The 15,300-nt window shown below is 31.8% G+C and overlaps 2 protein-coding genes across 2 annotated transcripts; one reads left to right on the top strand and one right to left on the bottom strand.

Moving 5' to 3' along the window:
• The first annotated feature begins 4,095 nt into the window (after nt 1–4,095).
• Nucleotides 4,096–4,784, top strand: LOC140961349 (ethylene-responsive transcription factor ERF011-like). The gene has a single exon (XM_073419818.1). It carries the CDS (start codon nt 4,241–4,243, stop codon nt 4,688–4,690), a length of 450 nt encoding a protein of 149 aa, XP_073275919.1. The 5' UTR covers nt 4,096–4,240; the 3' UTR covers nt 4,691–4,784.
• A 6,029-nt stretch (nt 4,785–10,813) lies between these two features.
• LOC140961348 (subtilisin-like protease SBT3) lies at nt 10,814–13,334 on the bottom strand. The gene has a single exon (XM_073419817.1). It carries the CDS (start codon nt 13,268–13,270, stop codon nt 10,925–10,927), a length of 2,346 nt encoding a protein of 781 aa, XP_073275918.1. The 5' UTR covers nt 13,271–13,334; the 3' UTR covers nt 10,814–10,924.
• Between the last annotated feature and the right edge of the window lie 1,966 nt (nt 13,335–15,300).

The raw sequence follows: 15,300 nt of genomic DNA on the forward strand, positions 1-15,300 counted from the left end.
TATTAACAATAGTACAAATTAACGATATTTAAATTTCTTTTTAATATATTAAAAAAGTGTTTTTTAATTGTGTATTGGAAAAAGTGCAACTATTTTTTTAAATGAATTAAATAAAGAAAAAAAATTGTATTTAAATTTATTTTTCTAACGATTTTTAAAATTTATATGACAAACAAACAAATCTATATATTTTTCGATGGATTTTTGGAGTCAAATTTGATTTAAGCTGATTCAAAACTAAGTCGGATTTTAGAACTCTACTTATTTATATTTCTTCAATCATCTTTTACTATTCGAAAAATAAGACATTAATTAATTATACATCTCATTTCATAAAAAAATAAAATAAAATTCGTCCAACGAGGATTGGAGTTCCCGATTTGTTCATTCTTACGACTGGACAATAAATTAATGAAACAATTATTTAATAATAAGTCAATAAATGGTCGTCTTTCTCCTAATTCGAAAGGTTAGGTTTATAGCTTGTGTGTTAATAATGGTAAAATAATGGAAGAAAAATATTACCATGTAATAAATTTATTGAATAGGTATCTTGTGAGACGGTCTCATTAATCTTTATCTGTGAGACGAGTCAACCCTACCGATATTCACAATAAAAAGTCATACTCTTAACATAAAAAATAATATTTTTTCATAGATGATCAAAATAAGAGATCTGTCTCACAAAATACGACCCGTGAGACTGTCTCACACAAATTTTTATCTAAATTTATAGCTTAAAGAAAAAAATAAACTGGAACTATACACAAAATAAATTTAGATATAATATCTCGAAAAGGAAGAAATATTTTTGACCCACAACTTTGAGTGGCGAATATATTATAGTAATAATGCGCAGTGATTGCGTGTGTGCATTATTTTGATAAATAAATAAATATATATATATATATATATAATAACATTTGAAATTTTTTATCCAGCTACCATCTAATTTTTTTTTAAAAAAATAATCAAATAAAATGTTCGTTTAATTTTTGTTATTTGAATTTATTTTTTAAAATACTTTTAAGTTGCGGTCTAATTAAAAGCATCGAGTCAGTCATTATCAAAAGGTCAAGTAACATGTTTTGTCAAAAATATGATTATAACATAAACCAGAAAAATTATTATCCAAAAATTCGATATTAAAAGCAATAAAAATGTTTCTATATTCAAATAACGCGTGTTTGAAATAAAAAAAATATAGAGTTTTTTTTAATTTAAAAAAATATTATGCCCCAATATGTATCAATAAATACGAGTTGCAAATTCTAAATTTCATTTGTCGCAATCACTAATAATTTAATATACAATTTATTTAATTAGATGAGGGAAGCAGTCTTATGAAATGTAAAATTTGTTAAAATAGGCACGATTAAAGTACAAGACAATGGAGATTATTTTATAAAATTTAAATTTAACTAGAGTTAATTTTTAAAATGCCCCGCACCTTTTTTACGACTAAATAATTTTTTTTCTCAAATTAATTTAACTAGAGTTAATTTTTAAAATGCCCCCACAACTTTGTTATGATTAACTAATGTTTTTCGAGTTTGACTCACTTTTGTCATGTTTTTAATAAACAAATTAATAAACCCGAATCCGTCTGAAGAAGATAACAGGGGAAGAAGATAACAAGGAAGTTGGTGAAAAATCCCCAATCAAAATATTTTTTTGGGTTCACTTCCTACCCACAAAATTGTGGTACTATGTCATACAAAATGTGATACATTTCATGTGGAAATGTGGTACACTTCATGTGAAAATGTGGTATGGGACTGAACACAAAAAAAATCGACGGCTGGGGACTGAAAGCTAATTTCCCAAAGATAATACGCGGTGTTGATTGAATTGAACCAATTTTTCTTAGCGTCAAGCAATCGGGCATAAATGATCTGAATGAGTTTTTCGAATCGACTTGAAAAATATTTTATTCGTATTTGAATTTATCGGATTTTAGTTGAACTAACCTGTTGTTCGAATTTTTTTCAGAGCTCGAGCCTAAACTATATCGTCTGAATGGTCCATGAGCATAAATGTTTTATTAATATAATATAAACATATATTAAATATTCAGATTTCGAGCTTTTTGTGTATATATTTTCGAGCAATAGTTCACAAACATGTTAAAATTTTGTTTTTCATAATTTTTGGCTCAATTTAATTCTTTTACACCTCCACTCGCACAAAAGAATTTCCCAACTCAAAAACACAAAGGATTTCACCTTTTTTTATTAATCCAAAAGATTCCATCAAGAGGCCACTTTAAATTTATTTAAAAATAATAATTTTTTCAATCCATCAACTTATCAAATTTTGAGTTTTTTCTGTTAAGTTTTCAAAGTATGGTTTTGGTACACTAATTTTAATTTTCAGTTATTTTGGTCCAATTGCTAACGTGACATCAGACAAATCATTATTTTTTCGTTATTACGTCAACATTACATAGAATTAGAACTAAAAACAAAGAAAATTTAGTGTACAAAAACCAAACTTTGAAAACCTAATAAACCAAAAACAAAAAACTCATGTGAGACCGTCTCATAAGTCAATTTTGTAAAATTAATCTCTTACCCGATCCTACAATTGACGGCATAGCCATAGTAAAATGTTCAATTCTCATGTATTTCAAAGAATAAATTTATTCAAATATGAATGTTGAGGTTTAATAATTATCTTTGCTAAGAAAGAGACATAAATATAACTATTGGTTTGCTTTACGGTTTAAAAAATTTAAGTTGTATCATTGACACTATCTACTATCTATATTATTTTACGATGACAATTGTCATTTTCATCTTTTTTAAGAGAAAAGGAAACTTCAAGAATTTCAAAATCGAACCCGTTCAATTTTGAACGAGAGTTGAGCACGATAGTTAGCTACTCGATCGAGCGAGCTTGTGTAGCAAAACTAAACTCGAATTTCAATCGACAGCTCTAAGTGGTCCATTTCAGCACAATATATGCTAGGCATTCGATGATAACATTCCCCGTCAAAACACCATATAATAATAATAATAATAATAATAATAATAATAATAATTTGGAAAACCTCAATCCATTAAATTTAAACGTAGCGGCAGTAGAGCCGAATTTTAGGGAAAAGTTTAAATTGTAATAAAAGTCGTACAACACGCAGTTTCAGTGATGTCATTAGATATGAATGAAATACATGATTTTTTTCATTAAAGATATTATCAGTTTTATATTCCCGACTTTTAATAATTGGTCCCTCTTTGCACTCTCAGTCTACTATGATTATTTTATTATGTCCCATTTATTAATATCTAAAATTCAAATCCATACGCTATCTATATACATACACTTTATCTCTTCAATATTATATTCTTAGATATTTACGGGGTAAACTATTGGAATTAACACCAAAATTTGTAAATCACACTAGTCAAATAAAATGTAATGGACAAATACTGTACGATAAGATTGTCCGAAAAAGTGTTGAAAGGAGAATTAAACTCTCGACCATTGATCTAACTCTCACTTATTTCATCCACGGGGACACCATGTCAGAGACCACTATATATATTATAAGTGTGTGTGTGTGTGTGTGTGTTAAAGAGAGCTTTATGTACATAGTCCATTCATCGGGCATCCAAATGTAAATTCTTGAAAATACCATCTCATCAATCTATGACAAAGTAATATCTAGAGAATTTTTTATGGAAATCAAATAGATTTGGTTCTCATGAAATTTTTATTTTTGGGTAGAGCCATATGCTAAAATTTTTTAAAAAAAAATAGAGGCCACAAATGAGAAATCTATACATCATAATAACCAAGACAACGTAATTATCAACAATGTAGGACCATTCATAATGCGAGGCGGGATGCCTAAAGCCACGCCGATGAGTAATATCAAGACCGAATTATATCAATTTTTTGTGGATCATAATATTGTCATGTATATCCATAATTATATACATATTTTACTCATATAATAAATAATTTTCAAGGATATAAATGGTTTTTCTTTTTCTTTTTCAATAATATTTTACTATCGACAACCCGTCCACTAAACCAGTCCACATCCGTATGATAAATAATATATATGTATGAAGCCCTCATAGCAAGTGTTTTTCTAAGATTTATTTCTCTCATACGACGTTATGACAAACATGTCGATGTCGTCGTTCTCATTTTCAAGCTAATATTATTTCTCAAATTTCCTTACAAAAAAAGTCGAAGTTCGTTCTATTTTCTTCAATATTAGATTTTAACTATGGAAGAAGCTTGTATTAAATCGTCACCATGTTCATCGACCGGGGAGACTAAGCGGAGGCAGAGGCAGAGACAGCAAGACAAGCCCTACAGAGGTATACGGATGAGGAAATGGGGGAAATGGGTGGCGGAGATTAGGGAGCCGAACAAAAGATCAAGAATCTGGCTCGGATCCTACAACTCCCCGGTGGCGGCAGCGCGTGCGTACGACACCGCGGTTTTCTATCTCCGCGGCCCTACGGCGAGGCTGAACTTCCCTGAATACATAGTTAAAGATGGTGACGAGCCTGGGGAGTTGTCCGCTGCCACCATAAGGAAGAAAGCCATTGAAGTTGGAGCTAGCGTCGACGCCATCCAGGCCACCAGCCATGCACGCGCCGACTCCGGCCCGGTCTCCGAGAAGCCCGACCTGAATGAATACCCCAGCCCCGACGATTCCGAGGATAGTTAAAATTACTGTTATTATTATTATTATTATTATTATTAAATGTAAATGATCGTGCTTTAATATTTATCACTATTAACGCTAAGTTGTTTTTTTTTTTTTTTTTTTAAATTTGTAATTTATTATAGGTTTATGCTACATGTTCAGATTATGTTACACGTTAATTACGAAACTATTTTCAATATATTTTTGAAAATATTTTTCTCCAATAAAATACATGGATAATTTTATAAGTTCAAATATATTTTGTAATCCAATTTATAACACAATTTATACATATACTATTTTCCTTTATTATTTAAAAGTTATTAGGCATTTTATATATTCAAAAAAGTTACATTGTAACTGTTGTAAACAAAAATACAAGTATAACATATTAGTTGTTTTATATCGATTGGATAAAATTTTTGGGAGTTGTATATATAAACTATGACAATCCACTTTTTAGCTAGTTTTTGGGGTTGAGCTATGTACAAGTCTCAATTTTAACATGATATCAGAGATTAAGTTTCATTATTATGTGTTAGACCGTACATAGTTAGACACGCGTTCTGTCCATACACTACAAAAAAAGTGTTTGTAGAAGCGGTTTTTGAGGAGCACTTCTAAAACCGCTCGTGCAAATTGAACAACAATATCGGTTTTACTTAAACCGTTTCTATTTCCTTACTTTTAAGAGTGGTCGCATTACCGCTTTAATTGCGTAATTTTTAGTACCGATTTGTATCAACCGCTGCTATCAATTGCTCCTATTGATTTAACTATTAGAACCATTCTGAAAACTATTCTAATTGAATATTTTTAACATTGGTTTCACAAAATCGGTGTTGTGAACCGCCCTTATAGCTCTTTTTTTAGGATTGATATGAAAATTGCACATATTAAATACGTTTATAAACCGTATTGACAATAATTAGCGACGGTTTACGCTAGAACCGTCGCTACTTCGTTGCGACGGTTTAATAAAAACCGTCGCGTTTTCAACAATGCGACAGTTTTACTGACACCCGTCGCTATATTTAGCGACGAGTTTATCAAACCATTGCTACATTTAGCGACGGTATTATTAAACCGTCGCTAACTTTAGAGACGGGTAAAGTCACACCGTCGCATGTATTCATTTAGCGACTGTTTCCTTAAAACCGTCGTTAATATTAGCGACAGTTATAGATTTACCGTTGCTAAATTTAGCGACAGTCATAAGATACACTGTCGCTTAATTTAAATTTTCAAAAAACCGCCACATATCGCGACAGTTTCTGTTTTAACCGTCGCAGTATTTTCTATAAATACCTCACCTTGGGATCCATTTTTTTACACCACTTCACAACACTTAAAATTTTTCTGTTTTACACAATTTTACCACTTCACAACAATAAAAATTTTTTTACACGATTTTAGTTTGGATTTAATTTAAATTTTTTCTCTTTAATTTTTAGTAAATTTTTAAGTGTTAGTTAAGATCATGTATTATGTTATCATATTAATATTGTAAGTTTTTTTTAGCTTTATTAAAATTTTTTTATTTTATTGAAAATACAAGCGACGGAAATGATGTTAAACCCGTCGCTAAGTCAGCGACGGAATATATGAACAAGTCGTTGCTATTTTAGCGACAGTTTTTTATATCTGTCGCTATTATAGCGACGGTGTATAATATCCGTCGCTACAGTTTTAGACGACGGTATTTTAATCCGTCGCAATATAGCGACGGTTACATAAAACCGTCGCGAATGTTGTAGGCGACGATTTCTCATAAACCGTCGCACGATGTAGCTAAAAAACCATTCTTCAATGATGGATACGAGCATTATCAAACCACACCTAAAATAAACAATAGAAGCGGTTGTTCAACTTGTACCACCGGTTGAAAAAACCGCTCCTATAAGATATAAGGTCATAGATAAGAGGAGCGATTTTGCAACCGGTGGTACAAGTGCTGGAGCGGTTAAAAACCGATCTTAAAATTGAAAAAAACCGCTCCTATAAGAGTATTTTTTTGTAGTGATAGTTGGGTCGTCATTAAACTTCACGTTCCAAATGTTCATTCTTTGGCGTAGGAGAGTTGTGTTAGTTATGTCACATCGGTCGTATAAAATCCGAGTGAGTTGCATATATGAAATTAAACAATCTTCTCTCTTGAACTAGTTTTTAGGATTTGAGTTAAAGTTCGAGTCTCAATCTTAACATAACATAATTGTAATGGTAATTTAATTATAAGTTGCCAGAGAGGCTCAGGTTTTTTTGTTTAAATGTTCTTATGATTATCGACGGGGAGGGCGAGTTTCATTTCAGAGGGAGGATAAGGTTGGAGAGATTTGGCATTTGGGTGCCCAGCTTGGCTTTTCTTCTAGATGGACACCACAAATAACATTAATAAATGCAAAAATCCACACAGAAAAGCTGCAAATATCCAATGACACAAGATTTTGTAAGCTAAATTTTCTTATATATACCAGGAAAATATGGATTCTTCATATATTATATTATAGTATTAACTTGTAAAGCTGGAGAATGAAGAAGATTGAGAGATCACGTCAGAATCGAAAGATAATAAATTAAAGACAAGAAATGGCTTCCATGTGATTTCAAAATATTATAGCAAAAGTATCATGTTATCTATGTATTTCGATAAATCGACGAATAATATTAAATAAACTGATACAAAATTGTGGTGATATTCGAGCTCAACTACAATATCTACCATGGTATGCCTCTATTAAATGTGCCATTGTCGATTTTGAAAGAAATTAATAATTTAAAATGAAATAAAAATGTTGAATTATTTGACATGAACGACTTATTTACTAAGTTGTCGTCCAATGCACGTAATTGCGACAAAAGTAGACTCGATATTTTTAAAATATTGAAAGAAGTCATGGTCGGCCTAACAAGTTAAATAGATTCGGCAGTAGGAAGCACATGCAATTTATTTTATATTCAAATCTAGCTAATCACAAATTTTATCAAGATAACACGAAAGTTTAAAAATAAATTAACACGGGCTCATCAATCATGTATTTAAAGAAAATAAATTGGGGTTTTCCTAATTCAAGCATACAAAGTATTGTGAGACGAACTCACGAATCAATTTTGTGAGACATTATTCTATTTGTGTCGCCCATTTTTATGTCAAAAATATTATTTTTTATTATAAATATGATCAAGGTTGATGCGTGTCATGAATTAAAATATGTGAGATCTTGTCAAAAAAAAGACATACTCAAGAATCAGACACGATGCTTGACCGTTTGAGCTTCTCCTTTCATACCGGTGGATATAATGGCGGAAAGCGAGTTTGACACTCCAACTTATCCAATGATGGTTCCTCTATATACATATACATATACATATACATATACATATAAAACATAATATAAACACTCCAATAAATTAATTGATTGCAGGGGAAATCAAAGTAAAGATTCGTCTCCCCCAGCCTGATGATATATATACAGAGCACGCATGTTTGAAAAAAGAAGTGAAGCTCCACATTCAAAGCATGCAGTCAAATTATTAAATGCCTTATATATAAATATATTTTTATCCATATCATTATTATTATATTATTGAGCACAACCCTTTAAAAAAATATATTTGAATTTGTTTTTCTAAATAATCAGAAAGAAATATATTTCTATGCTTTCATTTGATAAAATTGACTATGAAAATCAATTTTTGGTAAATTTGTAATCCATTCGTAACTATCATATCCTATATATTCTCTGTTTTTTTTTTTTTATTTTCAGATAACTGCTAGACTATTTCTTAAAATTTTTCTATGTTCTGGAAGTTATAAAAACAGATAAATCATGATTTATATTTTTAAAAATTAACAATAATTAAGGTCATAGTTTCGAAATTGAACACTCTCATTTATTATATGACATCGCAGAAGATCACAATGTTAAATTTTCTAATCATACAATTGTGGGCTCTTGAATCGTAATATCATCGTTAACTTTTATTTACGGTAGCGGAAGTGATCATAAATTATAATTTTACAAAAAATAACAAAAAAAAAAAAAAAACAGAAAATTCATAGTCTTGATAAACCATAAATATAAAAAATAGAGAAAATATTTGAAAATTTATTGAGATAATAACATTGGGCTTATATATAGTTAACAAATCAAACAATAATATATCAGTGCTATAATTCAATATTAAATGATATATATCGTCAAGTGATATATAGTAGCTGTTTAGGACTCCGAAGTGAACAACATAGGCTAAAAATGTGTCTCCCATCAACACACAACGTAGCACTTTTCCCCACGTACTCAAGTATGATCCATACAATCGATCATTTACAAGCCAAGTTGAACTCACATTTTCGGAACGCAATCACATTGTTCAGATGAATTATATACGAGGATCTAAACATGTTGGTCACTGAACTCACTTTTCGGTTGAAGCCACGCTGTCCAATAGATTAGCATTCCAGTAGATAAACCATTGTCGGTACAAGTTTTGTAAAAAATAATTTTTAAAGGTTCCAACACCTACTGCCGATCTTAACCAATATAAAATAAGTCAAATTATATTTATAAGAAATTATCTTGGTTCGGAATTGAAATTAAAACAAAAAATAAGCTACCGATGTAATGATTTCTACTGTATGGTTTCTACCGTGAGGTTTTTCCTACTGGTTTTTCAATAATAGAGTTTGATATTTTGCCTAGAATTTATAGTAAAATTTATAAACTAATTATTAATTCATCTATTGCATCATATTGTGCATTTTACAATTTATTAGTCATATAGTATTGCATATTTGAATTTTTGGATTTATTGGTTCTTGACTTGTTACCGATCAACTATTACTGATTGAATAACTAAATGAATGAGTTTTGATTAAAGCTTTAAACATTCATATTATTTAAATTACATGTCCAAAAATTACCAAACTTTCCAAAAATGCCTAAAACTAGTGCAGAAATGATCGGCCGTCGATATCACGACCATTGTAGAGGAGCTTGAAATTCACTCGCCACCATGCCAGTGCATGGAAAAGCTCTGACAGCCACGCACGGCCGGAAGTTTTACACTGGAATGGTCTTGGTCCGATTTAAAACTTTTATATTTTATACTTTTTCAAATTTGAACCGGATCAATAGCAGATTTGAAAAAACTATAATGGTTGTCGAGCTTGTTTCGGATGACCTAAAACACTACTTCCGTTGACTCCGGAATGATCGCCTGACACATTTGTGAACTAGAAAATATTTTTAACAAATTAATTTAAAACCGAAGGAAAATTCGTTAAAGAAGAAGGATAATAAGGAGCATGAACTAGTAACCTATTATTGAGGTTTTTTGGAAATTTTCAGAAATGTTCTTCACAGTTTCAATCGATTTTCGAAATTTGATGATCTTGATACACGTTCTTATCCAAAGTGTTTTTGGGTGGAAAATGAGTGCTGTGTAAATTTTTCGAAATTTTTGGAGATGACTTGCTATTTTCACTATTTTTGCTCACGACACAATTTTATTCAAAACTTCCTTCAAGCCACGAATTTAAGAGGATTATGTGTGATAAAATGCCACAATAGGTCCTTTTATAGCCAAAGTGAGATGTGATAAATCACTATCCAAATATTGACATATCTTGATGACATTTTTTCTATTAAATTTAATTAGTGATAAATATTTTTTTTATTGATGATTATAATATTTAGACACTCTAATAAATTTTTATATATTCTTATTTTATTTATTAATTTATCTTATATTTTTATGTATTTAATATATTTTAATTTTATTTAGTTATTTAGATTAATTTTTAGATTATTTATATTAATTTTTTAGAATAAATTTTTTCTCAAATATAATATATATGTTTAAAAAAAATCTAATTTTGAATTAATTTATTTATTTTGATTTTATTAAATGCAAAGTTTTACTTTATATTTTTTTTATTGAATATTCTTTATTCCATTTAAAATTTTCTTAAATGTTTTTTTTATTCACTTATATATTGTTTTTAACTAATTGATATTATTTTAAAATCATATTTTATATATTTTAAATTTTCAACATAAGTTTATTGATGAGCATGATCCATTTCATTTCATTTATTTAATATATTGTTATTATTTTTATTCAAATTTTTAATTGAAATTTTACCATACACCTAAAAATTTTGGAGTGTAACCATGCATATAATTTTCACCAAACATTTTCTTAAAGTTATTTCAGGATTATTACAGCACCACTTAAAACTTGCACACGAAAGGATCAACCCAGCAAATCAAGTCCTGGAGACACCTCAATGGGACTCCTCACAGTGTGATTTCCATTCTCTTCTACCCAAGTGATCGATCCATATCCAGACACTCCCCTGTAGCGAATCGTTAAAGAATAACTCAGCTTTTCATATTTCTTTCTGAACGCTAAAATCCTTGGCGAAACTCCGATCGTAGTCCCATTCGGTGTTTCCACCTTGGCTTTGTATGTGGCTGCTCCATCTCCTACGTTCGTCACAGTCCTTAGAAATCTCCGGGTTACCATCTTTTCCCTTTCTTCTTCGCTGTATATAGCTATAAAAGATGGGTAATTCAGGTCGGATGAGGGGTTCGAGCAATTGTAGCTTGATCCTACGATGACTTTTGTTTGCTCGAGAGTGAAGTTCATTGAGCAGACAAGATCAACAAAATCTTGTGGTGTGGCGTCGTAAATGAGGCCTGGATCAAGAGCTCGGTTCGGGTCAACTTGCCCTGCACCGATTCCTAGGGGGTCGGCATCAAATTTAAAGTTAGTGGCCATATCCTTGATGGGTTGGTTGGTATTATCAAGTGGATTTGCTGTTGTCATCATGGCGGACTGGATTGCGGAAGGAGTCCATTTAGGGTGGGCGGCCTTAAGAAGAGCCGCAGTACCTGAAACATGCGGGCAAGCCATCGATGTGCCTGAGAAGAGAGTGTAATCACTAGTTAGTTCAGTGTTGTTAATTTTGGCACTTGGATTTCGAGGATTGTAGGCTGCTAAGATTAGCACTCCCGGCGCCATTATGTCGGGTTTCAAGATGTACTGATAATTCTGGGCCGGGCCTCTTGAAGAATCTTCTGATAAGGCTGGAGCCGGTCTGGGCTTAGTACCAAGAATTGTTTGCTGGAAATCGATGCTGGCTATGGGTTTTGCAGTTTTGGATGCGTAACGAATCACATCTACGGATTCTTTTGGGGTGATTACCACTCCAGGGTGAGGGAATGATCTGGAACGAAGATAACCAGTTTCATCAGAAATGATAATAACCGCTTTCACATTCGTTTTGCTTAGATAATCCATCAAGGATGAGAAACCATAAACCTGACCAGTAACACTGCATATGATAATGCTGTTACCCGGTGCTTCCGCCAGTAATTCAGACGAATCGCAAGTAGAAAGGGTCCTGTTATAAACGAGAGGCAATTTCTTGATCACCGGCCTAGCCGGGAAGGTGGTCCAGCCCGCAATTTTTTGTCCATTCCCCAAAGTTAGGGTCCCTGAAAACCACCGATCCACGGTCCCGGATGCAACCACAGTAGCCCAAGGGTACCCTTGTAGCAGAGATGCGGTTTCCGGGCCACGATTCCCGGCGGAGACGGAGACTAAAACTCCCTTCTCCCTGGCACCGAAGCTTGCTATGGCAAGAAAGTTCTCGTACAACTCAATTCTTCTAGTACTTACAGATACTGAGAGAATATCAACTCCGTCAGCCACTGCTTGGTCGATGCCAGCCAGTATATCGGATTGTTGAGACGCTCCACCCCACAGGACCTTGTAAATGGCCAGCCTAGCGCGCGGAGCTACACCTCTAGCAGTCCCGGGGGCGTATCCAAAAAAAGTGACTCCATCTACATAGTTTCCAGCGGCTATGGACGCCACATGTGTGCCGTGACCGTTGGTGTCTCTCGCAGAATTCACAGATATCTGGATGTCGGGATTCGCCGCTCGAGCCCCTTTGTTAAAATATCTCGCTCCGATAATTTTCTTGTTGCATAATGATGAATTGAATGCATCCCCTTCTTGGCAAATTCCCTTCCATCTTGCAGGAATTTCCGTCATCCCATCATCTTTAAAGCTCGGGCTTTCAGGCCATATACCGGTATCCACAACACCAATGATCACATCTTTGCCGTATTGGGAAGCTGGCCACAGACCCGCAGCGGTGTTGAGGGAGAGAAATTTGTAGATATGTGTCGTATCGACAGTAACAGAACCATCACGATAAGCCAAGAGGAACCCAGGGGATTTTTGTAAAGCTTGGATTTCTTCTTCCGACAGAACTGCACTGAATCCGTGGACGGCATTGTCGTAGGTGTAAATGAGCTTCGGCCCGAGTTTTCGGTTGTCCGTTGATGTATGGGTCACGGATTTTATGGAATCGAGTGTGGAAGAATACCAAAAATGGTGACTGGTAAATGCTTTAGGCATGTAGGATTTATCCATATGTACAATATACGAAGATCTTTCCGCTGAAGCATTTGGAACCTGTTGGGACAGAATAATCCACAAGAATAGATACATTGAAAGAGCTTTCGTGTCAGCCATTTTCAATTTGTTTCCGAGTGTGAGATACATATGTATTTGAAACATGGACATAGGCCACCGCTTTCGTGCTTTTAAGCTCAATTATTGGACTGAAAAGTATCAAGAAAAAATTGTATTTTTTAACTACACGTTTATTTTTATTATTTTTTTTTATCGGTTTTGGTCATACAAGTTTAAGTTTTAATCATGTAATTTTGATTTTGGAAATTTTATTGTTTTTTATTTGAGAATACTGATGTGATACTACACACATCAACGTCACGTCGGAAGAAAAAAGTCTAAGATTTCCAAAAAAACAATTAGCGGATCAAATTAAAATTTAACAATATAGATTATCAAAATCTCAAATAAACATATTATATCAAAATTACAATTTTCTGTCATGGTGTCATTTTGATCATTATTATCCTTTCCACAATTTATCTTCTAGTTTTCGATTTTATTAACTAAATGTAATTATTTTTTTGTTATACATGCAGTCATTGTTAAACAATTTCCTTTTTATAGTAAAATTTTTGGAATTAATCTTGGTTGAATTTTGTATCCGAAAAATAACCATTTTCAAGTATATTCAAATAGACTTAGAAAGGTTTCTTTTTTTCAAAAAAAATCTGACCAATGTATTTTGCTAAACATCCCGTTACATTTAACAATCTAATGTTGTCTACGATATAAGTTGCGTAGCAATCACTTGTACTTAATTGGGAAAATTGCAATTTTTAGTGTATCATTATACCTTTATTTTTCAACAGCTAATAATTTATTAAACTTTTTGTGAAAGGATAATCAACATTTATGTGGAATGACCAATATTAATAACTGAATATAATTATGTATAAAATCAATAAACATATGTATGTGTTATAATTAATACAAGAAAAAGAAAGAAATGAGAGAATTGATTGACATATTATTTCAACTAGATATCTCTTTTATATTGTAGATGGATTGATACATAAAAAGAATATTACAATGATTAATCAATCATATCAATCTCCAATATATCATCTATATATAACACTCACTCTTAGGTGATTCATGAATAATTCAATGCCTTCTCATTAAAATCTTGTCGGTAAAACTCAATAGGAAAAACATAAATGAATGAAAATGAGTACAACGATAAATATTTCCCCTGAATTCAATCACCGAATATACTTCGATTGATCTATCTCTATCCTATGCACCAATTTCTTGAGTGTCAACGTCGGTAATGTTTTTGTGAATTAATCAGCTACATGGTCGTTAGAATGAATTTTCTGGTCATCAATTTCACATTTCTCTTGAATTTCACGTATGTAAAAAAAAACTTTGACGAATTATGTTTTGTTTGATCTCTTTCAATATATTCTTCTTTTAATTGTTAGTTGTTGGTAGTTTGTATGATTCTTACAGCATCTCCTGTTTCTTGCAAACTCGTGAAGAATCTTGTTAAGAAATACCATTTGGGAAAAATCATAAATAGTACAGTTTGAACTACTCCTCATGTTACAAGAGTCACTTGAAATCTATAATCGCTGCCCGATCTTGCATGCTACTTTCTCAAAATTTGATATCGGCAATGCTTTTATGAAAAGACCGACCACATTATCTTTAATTAATGTTTATATATGAGAATTCAGTAACAAATATCTTTTGAGCATTTAAATGATCGAACAATCATCAATGGATGTAACATATCCATATAAAAGTATTTCATTATGTTAATGTGTATTATTACTATTTAACATATATTAGAATTCATAGCTCAATTTTTTCTTCATATTTTTTAAATCTCTCATCTCATGTTTATGTTTCAAATACTTAACAGTTTTAGTAAACTCTTCAGAAGTGCTAAATCAATTGTATCACCACGTGTCTGGATTATTTTTAAATCTGATTAATAACTTACGTGACTTTATTGAAATATAGTTGGAAGTTGAATCTAATTTGAATTGATACTTCAAAACCTTTTGGAAAATTCTAGTATACTTAAATGATTCAACAGTAACATTGTGAGTATTTATACAATCTTGAAGCTTTAAAGATAAGCCAACGCACGTATCAAAAAAAAAAAAAAAAAAAAAAAAAAAAAAAAAAAA

The sequence above is a fragment of the Primulina huaijiensis genome, chromosome 16, assembly GCF_012295235.1.
Source record: "Primulina huaijiensis isolate GDHJ02 chromosome 16, ASM1229523v2, whole genome shotgun sequence".
In the NCBI taxonomy this organism is placed as follows: Eukaryota; Viridiplantae; Streptophyta; class Magnoliopsida; order Lamiales; family Gesneriaceae; genus Primulina; species Primulina huaijiensis.

Coding starts and splice junctions, on each gene's coding strand:
- LOC140961349 (XM_073419818.1), top strand. CDS start 4,241: ATGGAAGAAGCTTGTATTAAATCGTCACCATGTTCATCGACCGGGGAG.
- LOC140961348 (XM_073419817.1), bottom strand. CDS start 13,270: ATGTCCATGTTTCAAATACATATGTATCTCACACTCGGAAACAAATTG.